The 26,258-nt window shown below is 43.0% G+C and overlaps 1 protein-coding gene across 6 annotated transcripts in view; it reads left to right on the forward strand.

The window, feature by feature from the left end:
- The first annotated feature begins 10,654 nt into the window (after window positions 1-10,654).
- Usp34 (ubiquitin specific peptidase 34) overlaps window positions 10,655-26,258 on the forward strand; it is a 183,499-nt gene continuing 167,895 nt past the window's right edge. For all 6 annotated transcript variants that reach the window (XR_007980309.1, XM_052199754.1, XM_052199758.1 and 3 more), the window contains exons 1-2: window positions 10,655-11,034; window positions 22,756-22,843. Coding sequence is in view for 5 of the 6 variants with exons in the window: in XM_052199754.1 (XP_052055714.1) it covers window positions 10,992-11,034; window positions 22,756-22,843 (131 nt within the window). In the remaining variant the exon portion in view is untranslated. The remainder of the gene's footprint in view (window positions 11,035-22,755; window positions 22,844-26,258) is intronic.

Raw genomic sequence — 26,258 nt, forward strand, 5'->3', positions numbered from 1 at the left:
TTTTCCCTTCACTGGCTTAAAATTATTCCTATATAAATGAAGGTGATTTTAAGGATTGCAATATTTTTATTTGAGGTTTGGTTCTTGTCTTAGAAATTTTTAGCCCAGCACAATGGAGGCAGAGACGATCTCTTGAGTTGGAAATTACACAGCAATTTTTAGTACAGTCAAGGTTACATAATAGATTCTGTCACCAAAACAAAACAAGGGTTTTAAGGTTGTTGATAGGTCTTAACAATCAGAGCTTTGTGCCAAAGGTTTTTTGTTTTTGTTTGTTTGTTTGTTTGAGACAGAATTTCTCTGTGTAACCCTGACTTTCCTGGAACTCACTTTGTAGAACAGTCTGACCTCAGAAATTGCTTGCCTCTGCCTCCCAAGTGCTGAGATTAAAGATGAGCGCCACCAACGCCTGGCTGTGCCAAAGTCTTACAAGCCCATCAGAGGCAGATGGATCTTGAGCTTTGTAAGAGACTGGTCTACAAGGTTAATTCTAGGACAGTCAGGGATATATGCAGGGAGTCTTTAATCTGAAAAAAAAATAAGAAAGATAGCAAGTAAACATCCTGATAACAGTTTAAAACACCTTGGGGTTTAGGGAACATCTTGTGCTGCTCTAGTAGTGACTGTCTTCTAGTGACTGTAAGGTAGATTAGCTTTTGAAGGAGGAGTGGACATACTTCTCATCCTGGCACCTGGCATCTGAGGTGTAGGATTAGAGTTTTCAAGGTTATCTTGGTCACTTGAACCTTTATGGAAATAGTATGGAGACACTTGTAGTGGAAGTGTTTAACCAAACAGTGGCCTTAGGAAGAACAATATATGTTTATAGTGCTGTGTGTAACTAGTTAATGAGTTGTATAGAGTCTGTGCTTGATAGCAAAACTCTTGGGCTAATATGACCAGGATGACAAGGAACAAGATTGAGTTACAGTTAAATTGGGAGCTGGAGTCAGTGCATGCAGAGTAACTGTATCAAGAAGACAGGCTACCTGATTTGGTTGAGGTAATCTTGTAGATTTACTCAGGATATCAAGGTATTCAAGGAACAAAGATTAGGTAGGCCAGGGAAAGGAAGAAAGATCCTGAATTCCCTCGTCTGTCTTGGAAAAGAGAGCTGAAACTATACTTAATGATGGATATGATTTGAATAAAATTTAGAATAAAATATTTCTAATGTTTAAGCACACATACCTTACTAAAGTGCTTAAATTACTGTGTATACTAACCATTGCAAATTTCCCTAAAATTGGGGTGTGTGTACGTCAGAAGAATTTGTCAACATTGGTTCTTTCTACTCTCTTGAGTTCTGGGCATTGAATTCTGGTTTTAAAGAGTGGTTGTAAGTACTGTTACCTGTGGCCCTTTGCCTGTTGACTTTTTTTGAATACACAAAGATGGAGGCGTAGGATTTGGCCTAAAAAGATGATTCAGTGCATGGAGTGTTTCCTGGAGCTGGAAAAATTGGTCTGGTTAAGAGAGACCACTTGTGGTTGGAGAGGACCTAAGGTTCAGTTCCCAGCATCCACTTCTGTCGATACCTTGAGTTTTGCAGATACCTAAGTATATGAGGCAAAACTTAAAGAGAGCTGGCACGCCTTTAATCTCAGCATTTGAGAGGCAGAGTCAGGTAGATTTATGCTTTTGTCGCCAGCCTTGTCTACAGAGTGAATTCCAGGGCTACACACAAACCCTGTCTTGAACAACAACAACAAAAAAGGACTTGATCGATTTTTTGATTGTGTTTTCTAAAGATGTTTGCTACCAAGAATTTTCCTGCGATAATACTAGTTAGCTGGTTAGGTGAATTTCTGGGGCCAGCCAGAAATGTGCCCTGTAAGTCACCACATACATGCACAAACACTAAATGTTTCAGAAAAAAATCTTAACAATTATCGTAGCAAAACCCCATTGTAATACATAGAAAATTAAACCTATGTTTTTATGCACTCTCTGAGACTTCAATGAGTTGGAAGTTAACTGTTCTCCAAAAGTAGGATTCCTGATCTTGTAGCTGCAGCCTGACTTCCTAACCAGGTTAGCACTAAATTCTTGAAATTGAAAGTTCAGGAAAATGGTATTACTGAATTTAACACATAGGGTCTGTTAGTGGCTGGCTGTCCTTGTAACCAGATACCTAGAGTCCCACGTGAAGTGCCAAGAGGTATGGCTATGTGAGGTGGGAGGGAAGGACATACAAGCCATAGGCCATGATGAACTAAGAAATCTCAAGGCATGGTGGCACACATGCCAGCACTGGGTGAGGCATGAGGATCCTTAAAGTCCTTACATCACTGAATTTCAACTTGGAGCCATACAAGAAAAGAGTTCAAGGTTAAAATCACTAAAAGTTCTCAATGTATACCTGGCTGGCCAGAGAACTTAAATATGTAAATCAGATGAACTCAGCTTTTCTGCCCCCCCTGAATTTTATAGGTTGTTATCTTCGAGCTGCTGTGTTGGTGTTGGGAATTGCACCTGGGTCCTCTTTAAGATCTTGGTACTCAAGATTCTTGATCCCTGAGCTGTCTCTAGTCCTGTGAGACATGTTCTGACAGGAGACTGACTATTCAATATTAATCTGGCCAGAAGATAAAGGTATATCTTGGAAAGGGTGGACAACATACATAGCAAGTTACTGGGTTGCTTAGCGAATGAAATTACAGTGTGTATCAACTACTGCAAAGACCCCTAAAATTGGAGTGTAAGGAGGATTCGTCAACCCTGGTCCAAAGCCCCAGAGCACCAAGGAAGATGCTGCTCAGCAAGTTGAGAAGGCAGTTTAAGGTCAGGAATTCAGTACCACGTTCTGAAATATTGGCAAACCCCTAAAATAGTTTAATTTTCAGTGGTGCTGGGGTTCAAACCCAGGAATTGGCAGTATGAGGGAGGCAGGTATTCCTCTTCTTTACAACCCATTCCAAGCTTTTTTGTTTGTTTGGTTTTTCGAGACAAGTTTTCTCTGTATAGCCCTGGCTGTCCTGGAGCTCATTCTGTAGACCAGACTGGCCTCGAACTCAGAAATCTGCTTTCCTCTGCCTCTCAAATTCTGTGATTACAGGCATGCGCCACCACTGCCCAGCCCAAGTGTTCTTTTTTATTTTAGTTCACTCTTGCCTCAACACATACATTAAAGAGAGTGATCTTGTGCTTCTTTGCAGTGCTGTAATTATGGGCTTATTTGATGCTAGTGATGGACCCCAGGGTTCTGTCAACCCTCAAAGTATATTTATTTGTTTGTTTGTTTGTTTATTTAGAGAAAGACCTGGATGTCCTGGAACTCACTTTGTAGACCAGGCTGGCCTTGAACTAGCTAAGGAGACATTCTAACAATGAATCCAAACCCCCAGTCAAAATTCTACATTTTGTAATTATTACTGTACATCTTACTGCAATAAGGCTTCAGCAGTCATAATTCCTTCTTCCGTGACCTTGTAGTATTAAGTTTAATGAATACTTTGTGGGAAGTTGCAGAGATGGCTCATGGTTAGGAACACTGGCTTGCTGTTCTAGAGAACATGTTTTCAGTTCCTAGTACCCACGAGATGGCTCAAACCTGACTCCAGTTCTAGATTTGGTACCCTCTCCTCTCCTCTGCGCACCAGGTACAAATGTGGTACATTTATATGGGTACTGGTAAAGTATACACATAAATACTGAAAGAAATACTTTGTAGACCTCATTTTAAATTGTTTTTTTGTACCAAGTAAGGCTGGGGTAGGCGTGGTCAGCTGACCACAGGAGGCTGCTCAATGGGTCTTGGTGTTTGCCAGCAAGACTGATGAGCTGAGTTTGATCCTTGGCATACACATGTAGGAAGCTCCAGGTTTAATGAGTATCTCAGACAGTGGTGGCTCAGCTTTAGCCAGCACTCAGGAGGCAGAGGCAGGTGAATGGCTGAGTTCCAGGACAGCCTGGATTACACTGACTGGAGCACTGACTGCTTTGGCAGAGGTCTGGCTCCAAGCAACCACATGGTAGCTCACAACCATCCGATGCCCTCTTCTGGGTCTGGAGACAGACAGCAGCAGTGTCCTCACATACATAATTATTTTACTTTTTAAAGAATGTTTTCTCCTGTCAACAATTAGAGTGTAAAAACCGAGGAAGGGATGACAATGGTGATTAAGATCTGCCTGTACGTGCACAGAACTCTACTACATTTTTGAACAGCTAGAGCTTGGGAAGGGGCCGGTACTGTGGCACCATAGCCACAGGAACTCCTTGAGTCTGGGCAGCAAGCAGCAGGATATTCTAGAGAAGTCTCTAGAGGGTTCAGTATTGATAATGTAGTGGAAATCAGATGCCCCAAATTAGACCAATGATTAATTGCAATGAACATTTGCAAGGCAACCTGTTTGGGCCAAAGGGTATATGGTGTGACACTGAAGCTTCCAGTATCAGTTCAGTGAATGACTGATGGAAAAGCAGGAAAAATAGTGGAACTGGAGCTAGGACAGCCAAGAGGGGCTTGAGAAAAGGCTGCAGTTCTGCAGGATACGGGTGCCACAGTTCGGAGCTTCCTCGTACTCAGCCCTCCAACAAGCTGCGCATCCGTATGATCACTGGATTGGGCCTTCTTGGAAGGCCACCAAGGTTAATGCTTCTCCCAGAAGCCATGCTCTGGTCAGTGGCCAGAGTCTTGGCAGAGGACCATGTTAGTCCTAGAGCTCTACTGCCACCAGAGACCAGGTGGAGATCTTTGGCACAAGCTGATGCTGGAGACCAAGTGGAGGTTTGGGGTCCAAGCTATTGCCAGAAACAGCCTAGGTTCAGTGCTCTTCCTGACTGAAGCCCAGAGCTGTGCTTACAGTGCTATTACTGACTGCAGATTCCCAATGGGAAAGCAGAACATGAAAGGCTTCTGCGACAGCCCCTATGTTTGTCCTAGCTGCCCCTGCCAAGCTGATAGGGAGCCATCACGAACGGAAAAGGACAATTGTGATGGGGTGATGAGGAGTAGCTCTCCACAGTTGATGGTTTCTGTGGGGGGGGTGGGGGGTTGGGAGTGGGGAGGGGGGCGTGCAGGTGGAGATTGGTGTCTGCCCACTATGAGTTTGACCTTGCTTGAGCTTGCAGGGTGGGAGAGAGGTCATGGGGAATGATGGCAGACATGGGAGGACTGGGTGGTGAGTGCATTTGGGATGCGTGATGTGAGATTCTCAAATAGTTAATAAAAATATTGTTTAAGCCGGGCAGTGGTGACACACACCTTTAATTCCAGCACTCAGGGATTAAACTCTGAGTTTAACTCTGAGTTGGAGGGCAGCCTGGTCTACAGAGTGAGTTCCAGGACAGCCAGGGCTTCACAGAGAAACCCTGTCTGGTAGAAACCAAAAACCAAAAAAAAAAAAAAAAAAAAAAAAAAGTTTGAAAAACATAGTAGACCAGACTTGGATTATGGGCTGTCATTTAGCTAGCAGTCCCTTATCTATATCTGGGAGTGGGGCTGGCCCTAGCATGTGATCTCCTACCAGAGGTCACATCATTAATAAAAATTATTCTACCTCTGCTAATAGCTCTCAAATGCCTATAGCTTCTCTGCTATAGTATATTCAGCTTTTCTTCTTCTTCTTCTTCTCCCCCCCCCCACCCCATTTGTTTTTTTCGAGACAGGGTTTCTTTGTGTAGCCCTGGCTGTCCTGGAACTCACTCTGTAGAGCAGGCTGGCCTCGAACTCAGAAATCTGCCTGCCTCTGCCTCCCAAGTGCTGGGATTACAGGCGTGCGACACCACCGCCCGGCTCTATTCAGCTTTTCTTCTGTGCTGACTTTGGCTGGCTGGACCTGTCACAATCCTTGTGAGCTTACATGTACAGCTGCCTGCTATGTCTGGAAAACAGTCTTTACTTGGTGTTATCCTTCTGGTTTTTACAATCTTTCTGTCCCCTCTCCCATAAAGACCCCTGAGAACTGGGGCCAGGAGAGTGATATGTACATCCCGTTCAGGCCGAGCAGTCCAGTCTGTCTTGTTCTCTTCTTATTGAGTAGTTGAGCCTCTGAGTTAATTGGCATCAACTGCAAGGAAAAACTTCTCTGATGAGGGTTGAGATGCTCTGATCTATGTGAATAGCTCTAAGTCATCAAGGCACTGCTTTAATATTGTCTATTAAGTAGAATAATAGTATTGTGTTTTTATCATGTTCTTGGCCCTTTAACAGTGCTAAGTGCGGGTTCCATCACATGAAACAGGCCTTACACCAGAAAAGGTCTGTGGTTTATGTCACAAGACATACTTTGTCAGCCCAGTTGTAGTTTGCAGGGTTCACAGCTGGGTGAAATTTGAAGGTGACCTCTTTCTTCTTTCAGTGTTCATAACACTTTCCAGGACCATGAAAAGCTAGTCAGTCAGTAGGGATGAAGTTTCCAAGTGAGTACCACCGTGATTTTTTTCCATCTTCTTGTTCTGTTGTTTTTTTCTTGAGACAGGGTTTCTCTGTGTTGGGTTGGCCGTCCTAGAATTATCTCTGTAGATGAAGCTGGCCTTGAACTCACAGAGATCCACCTGCCCTTGCCTCGGGTGTTGGGATTAAAGGTATGTATCTCCACTCCCGATTTTTCCAGGACTCCAATACATGGTGTCTTCACAAATAGAATTCTTTTTTTTTTTTTTTTTTATTTTAATTTTGGTTTTTTCGAGACAGGGTTTCTCTGTATAGCCTTGGCTGTCCTGGAACTTACTATGTAGACCAGGCTGGCCCCGAACTCAGAAATGAACTCAGAAATCTGTCTGCCTCTGCCTCCCAGAGTGCTGGGATTATAGTCATGCACCACCACCGCCCGGCTACAAATAGAAGTCTTACAGCAAGTTCTGGAGGGTGGCCAAGAGTACTGGCAACAGCCTAGAATGCTTTGGGGATTTATGTAATTCCAGTTTTCAGTAGCTAGCATGAGGTGTCTAGTGGGGGTATTCCCTTCTCCATTATAGGGAAATTGTGTGTGTGTGTGTGTGCATGTACCCCCAGTGGTCAGAGGTGTTCAGAGCTTTTCAATTTCTTTAGAACTGGAGTTACAGGAGGTTGTGAGATACCAGTAATGGGTGCTGGGAACTGAACTTGGGTCTTCTAGAAGAGCAACTCTTCTAGAAGAGCTGAGCCTTTCTCCAAACTTAAACCTCATATCATATATGTATTTAATTTAGGAAGGTTCTATAGTATTATGTTACCATGTGGCCTTTTCTTTTTTTTGTTAAGTTTTTTTTAATTTTATATATGTGAGTACACTGTCATGAAGGCTTCATACACACCAGAAGAGGGCATCTGATCCCATTAGAGATGGTTGTGAGCCACCTTGTGGTTGCTGGGACTTTCCTTGTTGAGACAGGAACTCATAATGAATCTACAGCTTGCCATTTTCAACCTTTGTCTCATCAACCACTAAACCTGAGGGATTTTCCTGTCTTGTTCCCTTTCCTCGCCTCCCCAGGTTAGAGTTGCAGGCATCCACTGTCACACTTACCATTTATATGGGTCCTGGGGTTACAAACAAAGCTCACCAGGTTTGTGCATCAAGCACTTACTCAGGGAGTCCTCTCCCCAGTGCTGTACTGAGTCATTACACCAGCCTCCTTAATTCACAGGTTTGCAATCACTAGGGCTCCTATTTTCTGTAGTCTGAACATTCACTATTTGCATTTCCTAGACACAGCTGTCGAGACCTGACACAGATAATGGAAGAACCATTATTTCTACCAACAATTTTCCCGATTCTCAGAGCTTTTTTGTATCTTTTTATGTGCATTTTTTGGAACTGAGATAATATACACGTTAAGCAAGCTACTTTACACTAAACTATATCCCAGCTCATTTCTTTATGAGACAGGGTTGTGTCAAACAGCCTTGGTGTCTGGAACTCAGCATGTAAATTAGGAGGGTCAAATGTGTTGACCATCTTGCTTCTGCTTCCTAAGTACTCTAAGTATAGACTTTTACTACTATATTGTGTGTACATTTATTTGTGTCACATAAGCATATGCTACCAGACTTGTCAGAAAGTTTTTTTTCACATAAGCAGTCTAAGGATAGACACTTGATCAAGTAAATCAAGACAGACACAGATTTATTTATTTATTTATTAACTAATAATAAATCCTGTCCAAGACAGGATTTTTCCATGTAGTCCTGGTTGTTCTGGAACTCATTCTCTAGACCAGGGTGTCCTTGAACTCAGAAATCTGTCTAAGTCTGGCTCCTGAGTTCTAGAATTAAAAGCGTGCATCATCTCTGCCTGGTTAGTAGCCCAGATTTTATTAGCCTGTATATAAATTTTTTTGTTTGTTTGTTTTTTGTTTGGAGACAGCATTTCTCTATGTATTCCTGGCTGTCTTGGACCTCACTCTGTAGACCAAGCTGGTCTTGAACTCAGAAATCCACCTGTCTCTGCCTCCCAAGTGCTGTATTAAAGGCGAGTGCCACCACTGCCCCGCCCTGTATATCAATTTTAAGGTTCGCTTTTATCCTATTTGTAATTTCAATGTTCAGGGGTTTGTGGATAAAGTATAGCTGTACATCGCAGCACATACCTGTAGTTCCAGTCCCCAGATGGCAGAAGCATGAGGAATTTGAATTCTATGTCAGCATGGGCTAACACTGCAAAAATCCATCTCAAAAAAGTAGTACACCAATACTAAAAAAAGTTTTTATTTTTTAAATTTATTTCCACATTTAGATTATGTTTCAGGCATAGAGAAGGGTTAAAATGCATATTGGCTGAATTAATTTATTTATTAGAGAACAGTACTTCTTTCCTAACGACTCAAAGCTATGCAGATACGTCAATGTCACAGGCAAAAACTTAAAAGGTATGAGCAACCCTAGAGATCCCAGGTTACCAAGACTGTTAGTTTAAAACAACTTAGATATATTCCTTTGGTAGTGGGTCTTTTTCAAATCAAGATTCATTGATGGCATTTCCAAAAACCTGGGATCTACTGGCAGAAAAAATTAAGGGCTGTTAAGAGGGCAGACAAAGGTTGGCTGGAAGGTGATGTCTGCTGAGTCAACAATCAGTGACAGAAACACTCTAAGTTGGGGGAGGCTGGGAGGAGTGGAGGGAAAATGGCTGCACAACTCAAGAAGCTCATAGAAAATAACAGGAACAGGTTGAACATTATAGCACCAAGCTCAAAGCAGAGCATGAAGAAGTTCTGGTACACAGAAAAAGTGTGACGCACCTAGACAAGACACCTTCAAAAATTAATACAGGGCCTTTGTTAACATATGCTCGAGTTTCAGTTTGGGGTCATGCACATGGCCTTTCAGACTTTGTTGTCAAATCCCTGTGGAAATATCTTAGAAACAGAAATCAGTGAAGGTGTAAGGGAAAAACTTCCCAACACATATTTGTTCTGTAAAATTTTTTAAGAAAATGAAACACTCATTTTATGTTTTGCCTGCATGTACGTATGTGTGCCACGAGTGTGGGTGGTGACCACAGAAATCTGAAGAGGGACTCGAATGCCCTGGAACAGGATACGGATGGTTGTGAGCACCATGTGGGTCGTCTGCACGAGTTGCAAGTGCTCCTAAGTGCTGAGCCAGGTCTCTGAGCTTCTAGTTCTTTTTTTTTTTTTTTTTAACAGGGCTGAGGACTGAACCCAGGGCTCTACCACTGAGCTAAACCCCCAACCCGAGCTTCTAGTTCTTAATGCAATACCAAACGTAAGCGGGGTGCCCTTTCACTCGTTCTCCACCTCTGGCTCCCATTTCTCGACACTGGGGAAGTGGGGCTCTAAAAGTCGCTCAGGCTGCCTTCGAACCGGGAGCCACCCTCCTGCCTGCGTTTAGGAAGTGCTGTCGCAAAACCATCGCGCCAGGCTTCGTTCCTCACGGTAACAGCCCTCACCGTCTTTCTCTGGTGAGAAAGCCTAACCGAGCATTTCGGATGGCGGGGGCAGACGCGCGGTATAAGACCTCGTGTGTAAAAACGAGGTGTCACGCTTCTCCTCCGCGCCATGTCTAGTCCTGTCAAGGTGTCTCACTGCTCGTCTCCTCGAGCCTCACAGCCCCGCAAGACTGAGACAAACAGGGGTTCAGGTTAAGACGCGCCCTGGGCTGTTCCATTCTCAGGAAGCCAGGCGGGGGCGAGCCGAGGCGTGCGGGGAGCCGCTGACCCGCGGTCTCCACCCTCAAAGTACCGCATGACGGGCAACCTTCACCGCCTCCCCCGGCGGTGCGGGAGACGACGGGGCGACGCGCTGCGGCAGGGGACGGGGCGGGACATCCGCCCCAGCTCCGGCCGAGCCTCCCGGAGCGCGAAGCCCGACGGGCGGGAGAGACCGCGCAACCGCGACCGGCCCGCAGCTTCCGCCATCTTCCACTCACCCGACTCCCCCCGCGGCGGCGGGCTGCGCGCTTCCCTTCCGGCCGCTGACAGAGATCCGGGCTGGGCGGGGTGGGCGAGCGCGCACAGGGGGTGGGCCGAGGGCGGGGAGGCCGGACGGAAGAGGAAAGGGAGGGCGGCCAGCGGCTCCGGCAGGGCGTGCGGCGTGTGTGCCGAGAGGCGGAGGGCGGGGGAGCAGGGAGGGCGGAGGGATGAGAGCGCGAGGCGCCTCTCTTCGGCTCCTTCGCCTGGGCGGAAAGAGCCGAGCGCAGCCCGAGCGCTCCAGTAAAATGGCGGCGGCGGCGGCGGCGGTGGCCGCGGCGTCTGGTCGGTGGTGAAGTGACTCTGCTGCTTCTCTCCCCACCCGCCCCTCCCTCCTCCCTCCCCTGTCCTTCCCCCTGCCCCCGCCGCCTGTGCTCGGCGCCCCGGAGGCCTGCACCGCCTTCACCCCCTCCTCGCCCCCGCCCGCTCCCGCTCCTGCTCCCGCTCCCGGGCCCGCCGGCCCCCTCCCCCACCGCGGCTCCCCGCCCAGTGCTCGCCGCCGCCGCCCGCCCTCGTCGCTTCCCCGCCCCGCCGGCAGGCCGGCCCCCTCCCCTGCCTCTGTCCCCTCCCCCCCGCCGGTCGGGATCAGTCAGCGCGATCCTAAGCGGGGGAGGGGGGGGCGGCGGCCGAACGATGTGCGAGAACTGCGCAGACCTGGTGGAGGTGTTAAATGAAAGTGAGTAGCCCGGGAGGGGACTGGTTGGGGTGCATGGTTTGGGGTCGCCGGGCCGCTCTCCCGCCCTGCCTGCCTGCCGCGGCCTGCGGGCTGCGGCCACCCGGCCGGCCCGGCGGACGGGCCTGTGTGCCCGGGAAGGTGCGTGGTGGCCCGGCCGTCGCGGCGCCTCGGGCCCAGGCCGCCGGCTTACCTGGGCGCCCGAGAGGCCGCGGCGCAGTCCGGGCCGGCTCAGGCCTGGGCGGTCTCGGAAAGTTTCCTCATTACAGGTGTCAATTAATGAAGGCACTAATGAGCCCTTCCGCCCCTGTCCCCCTGCGAGGACGGTGTGGGGAGGTGGGGTCGGAGGACCAGGCTTTGCTCTGCAGTCCGAGCCTCAGGGCCGCCCTCTTTGATTGCCAGCGTGCTGGGGAGGCCTCCCTTACCTGCTAATTTTCATTAAAGTCCCTGGGAGAAGGGTGGTGATTTTTCCTTTCCTTGAGGGTGTGTGGGTGTATTCAATCCATCTGCCAGCCCTTAAATAGCAGAAAATGAACTGCAATAGTGATGATTGGAACCGTCTTACCTTAATTAAAAATAAAGGCGATAGTATTTCTTCAGTGCCATTCGTCGTTTAAGTAGTAAAATCTATTATAAGGAGATCTCTCTACCGACGACAACCACCCCGAGTAGTCATGGTGTGTCTCTGAAAATCAGAGGCCGTACTCTTTATTCTTTATTATATTACATATTTTAATTTTGGCCTTGCAAGATTGCATTTCTGCTTAAAGAAACAGGGATGTTGCATGTCAGCTACTTATGGGCCCAGAGGTGGTTTAGATGATAAGATAATTTACACAAACTTGATTTATGAGAAATGTTCATTTGATATTGGAATTTATATTCAGTGTGATATTTTGACAGATTTCCGAACTACTTATCCCTTTTAATTCATTCATTTAAATAGTCGATTTGTAGGCTATAATTCCCTTTTGGTTTCTTAATTTTTATTATGTGCTTGAGTTTCACTTTAATGGCTAAAAGGTTTGTAATTTATTTTCAGCTGCGTATTTACTTCCTGACTGATTAAAGAAGGTGTTTGTACATATTTAAACTACATTTTCCTATATTTGTGTCATCCTAAGTTTTCCTAGTATTTTAAGGTTATTCCTGTTTTGACATAAATTTCATTCTTGGTACAAGTGATATGGTAAACAGTTCCTTAGTACTTAGTAAAACATTTTGTATCTTAGAAATACATTGATGATTCTGACTTTTTACTCTAACTTGAAAGTACTTTATTGTTTAGTTAGTACACATTAGGAAAGATAATTTGGGAGAAGTGATTTAAAGATTATGCAGGTATGTGTGTCTATTTACAGCTATATTCTTGTGGGTGCCGCTGCCCAAGTGGGCATTAGATCCCCTGGAGCTGGAGTTACTAACAGTTGTGAGCTGCCCCATGTGGATGCAGAGAACTGAACCCAGGTCCTCAGGAAGAGCAGCCAGTGCTCTTAACCACTGAGCCACCTCTCTGGCCCCCTTAGGGTGGAGTTAAACATTATTTTAAGCTTAACTCAGAACATTGTAAACCTAGTATCTAAGGAAAATTTGAGAAGAAATGACATTTGCATGATAAAGATACTCTTTTTAAGGGCTGGTGAGATAGCTCAGGGGTAAAGGTGCCTTAGTCTGTAGGCCAGTGGGTTGGAGTTACTTTATTCCAGGGCCCACACATTCTTACACACATGAGCATAGGCTAAGGTTCTTTGTGTAGGCCTGTGCTTCCCAAAGGTACTTGTCCAGCAGTGTTTTCTTCAAGGCTTATTGGGAAAATAAGCCTTCAATCATCTTAGGAGAAACTTACACGTTTTCATATGTAGTGAGACCTGTGGTGTTTTTGTACCCACGCATGATACTGACCTCTGAGAACAAGACAGGATTACCCTCACTGTGGTAATGTTTGCGCAAGATGGAGAGGAGCTTCAGGACGATGTGAAGGTTGAACTCGGACGAACACTTTTGTTGAGTTAGCCTGGTTGGTGTTACAGGCTTGTTTGTAGTCCCAGCTACCCAAGAAGCTGAGGCAGGGGGATCACAAGGTCAAGAATCATTCTGGGCTACAAGATGAGTTCAAGGCCAGCCTGGGCTAGTGAGACACCATCTCAAAATAAAAAGTAAGAGTGGCGTGGCATACAGGTCAGTGGTAGTGTTTGCCTAGTGTGGGTGAAGTGCTGGTTTCAACTCCCAAGAACGGCACACCCTGCCCCCCAAAATACAAAAAAACCAACAAAACAAAAAAAACAAAATCAGGTTTTTTTTTTTTAAATTTTAGATTTTAAAATTTAATTTTATGTGCATGAGTGTACCAAATCTATGCCTTGTGTCCTCAGAGGTCAGAAGGAGCATTAGATCCTTTGCATTAGATCCTTTAAGAGTTCGAGTTCTAGAAAAATCAGCTTAAAAAATGATTTATTTATTATATGTAAGTAAATTGTAGCTGACTTCAGACACTCCAGAAGAGGGAGTCAGATCTCATTACGGATGGTTGTGAACCACTATATGGTTGATGGGATTTGAACTCAGGACCTTTGGAAGAGCAGTCAGTGCTCTTAACTGCTGAGCCATCTCTCCAGCCTGAAAGTCTGCTTTTTAAATTGAAGTGAGGTATATGTCTTCTTGTAATTTCACTTGGTAATTATGTATTGGCTATCCTTTTCTTCCCCATTGGTTGTGGAAAAATGAATATTCAACCTTGATTCAAAGTTCAGAATTAAATTCCTCAAATCATGTGCCTTTTTCCCCCCTTGTTTATTTTTTGAGACAGAGTCTTTGTCTCTCTGGCCCTGACTCCAGGGACTCACTATGCAGACCAGGCTGACTCAATTCCTAGAGATACACCTGGTTTTTTGAGTGCTGCTGTTAAAGGTGTGTAGTGGAAATTTATTTATTATTAAGGGGCTCAAATTCAAATTTACTAAGGAAAAGAGAACTCTTGAGATTGGAAGAGGTATGGTAGCTCACAGCTGAGGGGGTCAGAGGGTCAGACACACTCTGGCCTTAAGGCTGTGTGAACATACTACACAGACATATACAATTAATAGTAAAAACAACAAAATTGCAGAAAGCAGAACATTATGGGGCATACACGTCTGTGTTTGGAAGGCTGAGACCTGATCCTGAATTTGAAATCAGACAGGTCACAGTGAAACCTTGTCTTGAAACCAAGCAAACAAATCTGTCAAAATGCAATATACCTAACAAGAAAAAAACTTTCCCTGGCTGTCCTGGAACTCACTCTGTGGACCAGGCTGGCCTCGAACTCAGAAATTCGCCTGCCTCTGCCTCCCAAGTGCTGGAATTATAGGCATGCGCCACCACGCCCAGCTGCAGTAGTAGTTTCTAAACAGCTTACATTGTCTTCAGTGTTTAGGTACAGTATTAATGTTATCAATTGTACCTGTAGTCTTGTAGAGGTTCTCAAGCTGTAAATTCTCACAATGGAAATATACATTATGTAACTGTGCACTAAATTTACCTATAGGTGAAAGGTCTGTTAAAGTCTAGAATCAGCCTAAGGATTCTAAATTAAGAACTAAACTATTGGGTATCTACCCCATCTGTTTGTTGATGTTTGGGAACTCCTTCCTGGTCTTCTCGCCTCGGGCTCTCCAGAGTTGACCTTACATTTCATGGACTACTGTGGCTTTTATAAGTGGAGGTGGCTAGGGTGTGGGAGTGACAGTATCTTGCGTTTTAGTATAGGCTGACCTGGAACTTGTAATATTCCTGTCTCATACTACCACGTGCTTATATTATATATGGCTCTCAGTCGTGATTATGGATTTTTTTAACTTAGCAAATCTTTAAAACTTCCTTGGGGCTGGAGAGATGGTTAAGAGCAGTAACTGCTCTTCCAGAGGTCCTGATTCAATTCCCAACAACCACATAGTAGCTCACAACCATCTGTAATGGGATTGGATGTCCTCTTCTGGTGTGTCTGAAGACAGCTACGGTGTACTCATTTAAATAAAATAAATAAATCTTTAAAAAAAAAATCACAAACTTTCTTAACCAACTAATATTTGAAACACTGGCTAACAGATAAGAATATTCACAATTTCCAGCCAGATATTGTTTATTGGTATTTTGACCTTAGGTTTCATTCTGTAGCCATCCCAGGCTATCCTCAGACACAGCCTCCCAAGGGATAGGTTACAGTCACGAGCTGTAATCCAAATATCAAATGATGAAGCACTATAAAATATATATTAATATAGGAAAGTATCAACATTGTCTCTGTAATGAACACTGATTACTGCCTTTTTTATTGGTTTTTTGGAAACAGATTCTCACTATATAGCTCTGGCTGTCCTGGAACTCATTTTGTAGACCAGACTGGCCACACTTACAGAGCCACCTGCCCATGCCTCCCAGGTGCTGGGATAAAAGGTGTGTGCCATCTCACCTCACATATTAACATATTTTTGTGTATGTGTTTTAAATAATGGTATTGGAGGGACTAGAGGGATAGCTCAGTGGTTGTTGCGATTACAGAGGATCTGGGTTTGATTTCTAGCACCTACGTGAAGGCTCACAAACATCTAGCTCTATCTAGTTATAGGGAATCTGATGTCCTCTTTGGACTTCTGGACTCACCAGGCACATATGTGGCCTATATACACCTACATGCAGACCTCATACAACTCACACATTAAAATTCTCATACATTAAAAAAAAAAAAAAAAAAAACAGAAAAAACTTTCCGGGCAGTGGTGGCGCACGCCTGTAATCCCAGCACTCTGGGAGGCAGAGGCAGGCAGATTTCTGAGTTCGAGGCCAGCCTGGTCTACAGAGTGAGTTCCAGGACAGCCAGGGCTACACAGAGAAACCCTGTTTCCAAAAAACCAAATCCAAAAAAACCAACAAAAAAAAAACTTAAAAAAAAAAAAAAAAGCCATGCCATACTTTTTTTGGACACACACACACACACACACACACACACACACACACACACGAGTGTTTTGTCTGTATGTACTCCTGAACACCAGAAGAGGGCATTGTATCCCAAAGGGCTACAGTTACGGAAAGTTGTGAGTTGTCTATATTATGTGGGTGCTGGGAATTGAACTCAGGATCTCCAGTAGAACAGACAGTGCCCTTAATAGCTTAGCCATCCCTCAAGCTCTCAAAGATGATCTGTCTGTCTCTGTGTGTCTGTCTACCTACCTATTTATTTTGAGACCTGGTTCTCAGTGTAGCCTTGCTATTCTGGAACTGGCACTGTAGATCAAGCTAGCCTCAAATCTGGTTGTGTCTGTTTCCTGAGTGCTGGTGTTAAAGGTGTTTGCCCTCACCAGATCTTACTGGGGCCCAGTAAGATGGCTCAGGCAGAAGAGTATTTGCTGCCATGCCTGTCTGTCTGAATCTAATTTGTGAAACTTACTTGGTAGGTAGAGAAAACAAGCTCCTGCAGATTGACAGAGTTGTCACATACATCAAATAATGTAAACAACAGCAACAACAACAAAATGGTAGGAAGAGATGGCTCAGTGGCTTAAGAATGATTGATTGCTGCTCTCAGGGAACTGGAGTTTAATTCCCAGCATCTACATTGTGCAGCTCACAAACATTCATAGTTGCAGTTCTAGGGGATTCAATGCGCGCACATATACATGAATACAAATGTACATCCTTTAAAAAAGGGTAGTATTGAGACTGACTGTAGCTCAGTTAGAATGCAAGCCTGACACATGTGAAGCCCTGAGTTTTGTCCCTAGTACCACAGAAATTGGGCTTTATCATGAACTTCTGTAATTCTGAAAGAGCACATATTGCTCCTGGTTCCTGAGTAGCAAGCCTTGCATACAGCACTTCTGTGACTGTAACTTTCCATCTGTAAGGGGGCCCAAGGCTGGTTCGATATTCAGATACAAAGTTCAGAGACAAGTTACCTGGTACCTGGTACCGTGAGAAAAGCTTTACCGAACGTTTGTTTCAGATCTACTAATGTGGTAGGTGGAAGCAGGACATTCAAGGCTGCATAGTGAGCTGAGACCAGCCGTGGCTCCATGAGATCCCGTAATAACGACAATATCAGCTAACCCAGCTTTGCAGAGGTTGCTATGCCAGGACTGCAGTTCTTATATTTTAGTTTGGAACTATTTCTAATAAAAATTGCCAGACTCTTCCTCCAGCTCTTAGGTTAGTCAGGAAATGATAATCCTAACCAATCAAGAAAATGGCCTGGGTTCTTGACATCCAGCACTTTGTGTTCTGGTTGAAACAGTAGCTGTCAGTCGTTCACGGGGAAGCTAGATCGCGTTTGGAATCTTTGACGATCCTATGTCAAAACTTCTTTCACTGTGCAGCAGTGATGTCTCTCTGGACCCTGGTTAGTAGGTCAGACTGTTTCTTGCTTTGCTGTTTTTGCTTCAAGAGGTCCAGTCTTTGTTTACTATCTTTATTTATATTTTTAAGATTTATTTATTTAATGTATAAGAGTATGTATGTCGTTCTCATGCACACCAGAAGAGGGCGTTGGACCCCATTACTGATGGTTGTGGGCCACCATGTGGTTGCTGGGCATTGAACTCAGGACCTCTGGAAAAGCACTTAAGCACAGAGCCATCTCTCCAGCCCACTTTCTTGATTTATAAAAGCTCATGTCCGTCAAGGAAGTTATGTGAAGGTAGTATATTCAGCTTTCTCTGGGTGCATTTGTGGATGCCAAGTTTATGGCCCTAAAGTGTTAAAATGATTCTCCAACAAACCTGCTGCAGCAGCAAGGCTTATCTGTGGGGCAATGGGATTTGTGGCAGCATCCCCTCCTGATGTGAGGTCCTAGTGTAGGTAGGCATGGAAACTTTGGCTATAGTTGCTATTGCCAATGTGATTGCTGGGTTGTCTTTTTGGCCATGGGGGGCCATGAGTGAAGCAGTGTCTTCAAAAACTGTTCTTTTGGTAGGCAGTGGTAGCGTACACCCTTAACCCAAGCACTCAGGAGGCAGAAGCAGGGATATCTCTGAGTTTGAGGCCAACCTGGCCGATAGAGCAAGTTCTGGGGACAGCCAGCCAAGGTTACAAAGAGAAACCCTGTCTCAAAAAAAAAAAAACAAAAAAAACAAAAAAACCCAAAAGCATAAGAAAGAAGAGTGTCTTGGTAGCATGTTAAATTTGTGTTTGATCCCAGTATCCCATAAAGGCAATTTTAGTGGCCCACACCTGTGTTCCTAGTGCCTGGAGGGTGGGTGCAGTAGAATCATTACTGCAAGGTCATCCTCAGCTACACAAGGAATTTGAGGTGGGGGGAGCTACATGAGGCCTTGTCTCTGCCAAATAAGAAAAAGGAATAGTCATTGGATTTGGGACTACAGACAGAGAAACTGTTCTGCTGTTTTATTGTGTGTGGAGGAAATGTCTTCAAGCTGGTAAAGGACGGTGCCATGCTATATTGTTTATAGAGCTTGGTTCTGGGAGGACAAGAAGAGGTGGAGGGCCAGGCGTGGTGGGCACGCCTTTGATCCCAGAGCTTGGGAGGCAGAGGCAGAGGCAGGAGGTTTTCTGAGTTCTAGGCCAGCCTGGTCTACAGAGTGAGTTCCAGGACAGCCAGGGCTACACAGAGAAACCCTGTCTCGGAAAACCGGGGGTGGGGTGGGGTGGTGAAGTGGAGGACAGGACTAGAAAGAGGATGATTTTATTTGTTTCCTGTTTTTTAAAATTATTTTATGTGTGCGAGTACACTTTACTTGTTGCTCTCTTGCTGGCTTGGAGACTGTCACACTCTTCAGTCAGACATACCAGAAGAGGGCGTTGGACCCCATTACAGATGGTTGTGAGCCACCATGTGGTTGCTGGGAATTGAACTCAGGACCTCAGGAAGAGCAGTCAGTGCTCTTAACTGCTGAGCAATCTCTCCAGCTCTGTGTGTGTGTGTATATTTATATGTATGTGTATATGTGTATATATGTATGTGTGTATGTATATATATATGTGTGTGTGTGTATGTGTGTGTGTATGTATGTATGTATGTACCTATGTATACTAAATGTGTACAGCAGTAAGCAGAAGTCAGGGTAGGGTTTCGGATCCACTGCGAATGGAGTTGCAGGCTGTTGTCAGCTACCATGTGGAAGTGACTTGGATCCTCCTCAAGAGCAGCAAGTGCTCTTACCTGCACGGTCATCTCCTCAGCCCCCAGATAATATTTTCACAGTTATACAGATAATAGTTTTTGCAATTTTCTTTCTTCCTTCCTTCCTTCCTTCCTTCCTTCCTTCCTTCCTTCCTTCCTTCTTTTTATTTATTTTTTTTTATTTTATTTTTTTCCGAGACAGGGTTTCTCTGTGTAGCCCTGGCTGTTCTGGAACTCACTCTGTAGAACCAGGCTGGCCTCGAACTCAGAAATCCGCCTGCCTCTGCCTCCTAAGTTCTGGGATTAAAGGTGTGTGCCACCACTGCTCAGTGGTTTTTGCAGTTTTCAATGAAAACTTGATATATAAAGTATACTGATTATCTCTATATGCAAGTAAATATAGTTAGGGCTCCTAGAAGATTGGTGTTTTTGTGTGTACATGACACAGTCTGCATGAGGTCAGGATACAATCAGTTTTGAGTCTGTACTAGGCATTGAACTGCAGTTGTCAGGCGTGCTGGTAATCAGTTTTACTTGTTGAGCCATCTTACTGGCTTGGAGGTTGCTCAATATGTTGCCTTGGCTAGTTGGATCTGTTGACCAGACTGGCCCCCAAAAGAGCTTTGCTTTCCTCTGCCTCCCAAGTAGTTTAGTATGCATGGCTAGGTTGCTGATTCCCCACCCCCCATTAAAATTTTTTTAATGGAGCTGGCAAGATGCTCACCAAGTAGTAAATATTGCCACCAACCCCGAAAACCTGACTTCAATCTTTAAAACTCACATGAAAGGAGGGAACTACCCTGCAAGCAAGTTGCTCCTTGGCATGCACACACACACACACACACACACACACACACAAATAAATTTATTTTTAAAATGGTTTAATTTTTCTAAACTTTTTTAAAATTCAAAATTTAAATTCTAACTAATTAGAAAACTTCAGGTTTGAGATTTAGTGATAATCAATCTCTATTTGTTCACCAAACTAGAAGTTAGTATTTGATTTAATACATGATTCTTCCTGTTTTTTATATTATTATTATTGTTATTATTATTATTATTATTATTATTATTAATTATTTTGGGTTTTTTGGATTTGGTTTTTTGAGACAGGGTTTCTCTGTATAGCCCTGGCTGTCCTGGAACTCACTCTGTAGACCAGGCTGGCCTCGAACTCAGAAATCCGCCTGCCTCTGCCTCCTAGAGTGCTGGGATTACAGGCGCGCGCCACCACCGCCCAGCGTTTATTTGTGTATGCGCATGTGTGTGTATAAATTTGTGTTCTGGTGTCCTGGAAGCCACAAGAGGGTATCTGATCTCCTGATAAAGTTGGAGGTAAAGGTAGTTATGAACTGCCTGGCCTGCGTGTGGAAAACCAGATTCTATTCCTCTGGAAGAGCAGCAGTGTTCTTAACCATGGACCATTTCTTCAGCACTCGCCTCCCACTTCCAGCTTTTAACTTTTAATGTGGTTATGTTCAGCCTACAAAACTCTCCACCATTATTTTAAAATCTGAAATTCTCATTTCAGATACAGAATACTGAGTTTTGTTATCGGTCTGAGAGAATGTTAAGGATATTCAATTTTAAATCTTTGAGTCTTAGGAGTAATGAAGAATACTGAGTTGGTACTTAAGTGATTGTGAAACTTTTGAAATATTTTATTTTATTGTATGAATGGGTATTTTTGCCTATGTGTATGAGCACAGCTTACATGCTGTGTCTCTGGGGGTTGAAATAAGTGCATTGGATCACCTGAAACTGGAATTAGCGATACTTGTGAGCTATCATGTATATACTGGGAATTCAACCCTGGTTTTTGGGAGAAGCAGCCAGGGCTCTCAACCTCTGAGCCATTTCTCTACCTCAGTGATTCTCAACCTGTCTGTTTCAACTCCTTGGGGGTTGCATTTCACATATCCTGCATAGCAGATATTTATATTACGATTCACAACGATAACAAATTTACAATTATAAAGTGGCAGTAAAATAATTGTATGGTTGGGGTCATAACATGAGGGACTGTATGTATTAAAGTGTTTGCAACATTAGGAAGATTGGGAACAATTGCCTTAGCTCCTTTGATTTTGAAGCTTTATTTGATGATGTTTCTGGAATAGTGTGAATTGGCAAATAAAGTTTTAGATTGCTCTTCTTTCCCATTTTAAGAGAAATTTGTATTGTACAATCATTTAAGGAAGAAATGTTAGGGCTCAGCTGGAACCCACATGGTAGATGGAGAGAAGAAATTCCCCCAAGTTGTTTTCTGCCAATTTAAAACATACCCACCCCAACACAAAATAAATATATCCTCCCCCACACAGCAAAACCACCACCACCAAATAAACAAACAACCACCCAACCCCCATAAAAACTCAGTTGGGCATGGTAGTGCATGGCATGCCTTTAATCCCAGCACCAGAAGGCAGAGGTAGGAGGATCTTATTGCTGTCAGTTCATGGCCAGCCTGGCCTATAAATCAGGTTCCAGTCAGAGTTGTTACACAGAGAAACCTGGTCTGGAAAAGCAAACAAAATCTCAACAACAAAATATATAGCAAATTGGAAATGTAAATGAAAAATGCATTGATTAACCATAACCTGCCAAAAAGTTTATTAGCCATACACTGTGTTATTGACCCTCATGAATACATGGCTTGCTGGTTGCTGTGGTGTCCTGCCCAGCATTCCGAGAGTTTCTTAGACCATATCTATAGTCTGGGAAAAGATTAAAATCAGAAGTGTGCAGTGATAAAGTGAAAAAATGTCAAGGTATCTGTACTTGTATAGCTGTTTTAACCCTGTAATGACACACAGGAGTGAGGAATGATTTGGCCTACATAGGCAATTCATAGACAGTAGGAGTAGGACTAGAATTTAGTTGTTAAAGTATTTCATTTGGGTTGGAGAGATGGACCAGTGGTGTAGAGAACCTAGTACTCTAGTAGAGGAACTGGGTTCAGTTCTCAACACCCACAAGATATTTCACAGCCACATGTAACTCCAGTCCTGAGATCCTGCTTGCATGTGGATAAGCATATACCCATACAGGTCATACACAAACACATAATTATAAAATCTAGTAAATTATGAAAATGTTTTTGTTAAAGCTAAGCCTTTCTTTACTTTTTTTGATAGGATCTCACAGTGTAGCCTTGGCTGGCCTAGAACAGAGAAGAGACCCTATCTTCAAGGCCCCTGCACTCCACCCCCCCCCCCCCCAAGAAGAAAACCAAAACTCAAAACCCCCAAAAATTGAAAACAAACAAAAACAAGTAACCTAAACCAAACAAAACCCAAGAAATGAGGTTGAGCAAGCAGTGAGGAGCAAGCAGTAAGCTGCATTTATCTATGGACTGCCTGGTTTTTGCCATTTTCCTCTGATGATAGACTGTAACCTTTAAGCAGAATATATCCTTTCCTGAGTTACTTTTGGTCCTGATCTATATCACAGAAATAACTAATACAGTCAATAATCAAAGATTTTATCTCAGTAGTGAAAATGAAAGAATCAATTGATGTTTGCATTTATATATCTAAGCTTTATTTTTAAATAGTATTGGCTTTAATATTTGTTTAACATTTTTTCATACTTTTATCCTTCTATTTCAGTATCAGATATTGAAGGTGGTGATGGACTGCAGCTCAGAAAGGAACATACTCTCAAAATATTTGCTTATATCAATTCCTGGACTCAGAGGTATGCAGTTGTAGGTATTTTAAAGACTAACTTGATGGATTGTATAAACTGCCATTATTTGTTATTAGATTCTTTTAGGCTGTTTTATTACATGCTTTTTTTGTATTAAATAATAAGTTTATCAATATTCAATCATTTTACCTTTTTTTAAATCATGGGCTTGATTTTGACATTGTTTTTAAAACAACATAAAAATTGATTTCTTTCTTTTACTTTTTCCTCATTCTTAAAGAATGAGTCACTAAAATTTTGAGAAGAAATTATTTTCAGAGATAAGAGAATTTCTGTGAGACAGTTTCTCTGTGTAGTCCTGGCTGTCATGGAACTCACTCTGTAGATTAAGCTGGGATTAAAGGTGAGAACCACTACTGTTCAGCAACGTAAGAGAATTTTTATGGAATAGCTAAAAACTTATAGCATAAAAAAGAAACAATAGAAATAATATGATTATTGGAAGAGGTGGTTCAGTGGTTAAAATGCTTTTGCGGAGGACCCCAGTGTGTTTCTCTGCATCCACATGGTAGCAGTTCTCTGCAGCTCTGCTTCCTGGGGAGTCAGTGTCTCTGGATCTGTGATGGCATCTATACATGTGTAGTATATATGCTTGCACTCACATGTGCACACGAAGTAAAAAAATGTATTGACTTGGGCATGGAGAAACCATTCATTTAATCCCATTTATAGGAGACATAGATAGGCAGGTCTTTGTGAGTTCCAAACTAACCTGGTCTATATGAGTTCCAGTCCAGCCAGAACTACATGGTAAAAACCCTACCTTTAAAAAGAAAAAAGAGAGAAAAGAAAAAGGTTGTTGGTGGTGAAAGCCTTTAATTCCATCTAGTATTTTCTTTTTTGAAGATTTATTTATTATTATATGTAAGTACACTGTAGTTGTCTTTAGATACACCAGAAGAGAGTATCAGATCTTATTACAGATGGTTTTGAGCCACCGTATGGTTGCTAGGAATTGAACCCAGGACCTACAGGAGAGCAATCAGTGCTCTTAACTGCTGAGCCATCTCTCCAGTCTTCCATCCAGTATTTGAAGGCAGAGGCAGGCTGATGTCTGTGATTTGTAGGCCAGCCAATGTGGCACAGAGAAACCATGTCTCAAAAAAACAAAAGAAAAAAGATATTCATACTACCATTTAAAGTATTTTTCTCCAGAATTTAGCTCATATAAAACAGTTTTTTGAGATTCAAGATGAAACCCTAGTTGGATCAACTTGGCTTGTGCTTGTAATCCCAGACGGCAAGGGCAGGAGTTTCCCAAGTTTCTGGCCATTCTTGGCTACATAGTTAGACCTTGTCTCAACAAACAAACAAAATCCAGGGCTATCTGTTGTGCAGATAGCTAGCCGATAGCCCTGGCTGTCATGGGACTCACTAGAGTCCAGAGCAGGCTGGCTGTTAGCTCACACATCTGCCTGCCATTGCTTCCTGATGGCTGGAATTAAAGTCTTTTGCCATAATATGATTTCAGAAAACAGAATATTAAACCATTAAGTTAAAAATTGAAGGAGGATTTAAAAAATAAGCTTTCAGTATTGTTGTTTCTGAAAGCCTTCTATATGATAAGAACTCTAGAACATTGGGAATTAATTTCTTAGTAGAATATCTGTGGAAGCTACTAATGATCACATATAGAATCAACATAATTGATAAATAAGTGCTGTGAGCTAGAAGCCCTCAATCACAGTTTAACCACGTAACCTAGTTCCTTTAGTGCTGCTGAAGTCTGAGCCTTTGCTGTGGGCTGATGTAGCTGGACCTCGGTGTCTGCTGCTTTGGTCATCACATTCAGCAGGTTTGGTTCTGCAGAGAGCAGGCAGCCTGTAAGAAAGGATTACTAGTTTCAGATACTCGGGGAACATTTGTTTTTCCTATGTTGAATACTGTATGGTAATAGTTCTTTAGTTTTTTTTCTTTTAATTTTATGTGTAATAATGCTTTGCTTCTGTATGTATGTGTAACACAAATGTGCCTGGTGCCCTAGGAAGTGAGACGAGAGCTTTGGATTCCCAGGAATTGGAAGTTACTGATGGTTGTGAGCCCCTGTATAAGTTCTGGGTCCTCTGGAAGCAAGTGGCCTTAACCACTGGGCTATCTATCCCCAGCCTCGTAAAGTAGATCTTTAATGCTTTCAACAATAGCAAGATAAGGAAAATGATAGATTTGTGTTGTCAGATGAGATTCTAGAATTTGTCCTAAGAAATGTACTTGTTTTAACGGTTCTTCATGAGTATTTATTTACTATTGAAATTTATTGATGTGACATGTTTTGAGCTGTCATTGCATTTAAAAAGCTTATCAGCATGTGTATATAAGATGTTCATATGTGAGTGCACAAGTCTTGTATATTCTCCCTTCTACTTTACGGGTTGAGCTCAGGTTGTTAGTCTTGCATACCAAGTGCTCTTTTTGACCCACCAAGCAATCTTACTAGCCCTCATCACATGGGTTTCAATATACATTTGAATTCAGATGCGAAGCATATTGTTTTACTTGGGTAATAAGTTCATAATCAGGCTAGAAATAAAAGATGTAGAACGGAGACACAGAGAAATAATAAGTAATAAGTTCATAATCAGGCTAGAAATAAAAGATGTAGAATGGAGACAAAGGTAGGATTGGTAGATGGTAGGAAAGGTGTGAGTGATACAGAACAATAAATATGAGGAGAGTTAAGTGATGGAGGCATGGGGCACATTTCCATCAGCAGACGTAGGCCGGTCTCTTGTTTGAAGCCAACTTGGTCAGTCAGTGGGCACACAGTGAGAGTGTCTTTCCCTACCTCAGAATGTGATTGAAAGAAAAAGCATATAGTATTTTTTAAATCCTCCTTCTATTTTCAACTTAATGGTTTAATATTCTGTTTTCTGAAATCACATACACACACACACACACACATAATGTTGCTTCATCTGTCAATTTTAACCTTGACGTTCCTTTTATGATATATAGAATTTTACTTTGTCACATCTTTTCAATATGGTTGCTGTCAATTCTTAGCATACTTGTAAAAATAAAAATGCTGTTCAAAGATTTTCCAAAATGTTAGGTGGTTGCAGTATTTGTTTCCTAGGATCTCTATTGATTTGTTTCTCATTTGAAAAATTTTATATATATGAATCACAAATTCTTTCTGAACTCTTAGAGCCTTTTTAGTAGTGATGTGTTATCTTTTACTATCTGCCCAGTCTCCTGAACTTAACCTTGATTTCAGCTTGTATTGTTTGCTTGTAAGCTAGCTTCCCTTCAGAGTTCATCCTTGAGTCTTTACTATTTTTTTATCCATACTATCCAGAATTGTGTTTTGGTGCTGAGGTTTATTACTGTATTTCTTAGAAAAGCTATATGGAAAACCTGATTTTTAGAGTTAGCATATCTGAAGCGCTTATCCTTGATGTGCACT

Source organism: Apodemus sylvaticus, chromosome 11 (genome assembly GCF_947179515.1).
Source record: "Apodemus sylvaticus chromosome 11, mApoSyl1.1, whole genome shotgun sequence".
Taxonomy (NCBI): Eukaryota; Metazoa; Chordata; class Mammalia; order Rodentia; family Muridae; genus Apodemus; species Apodemus sylvaticus.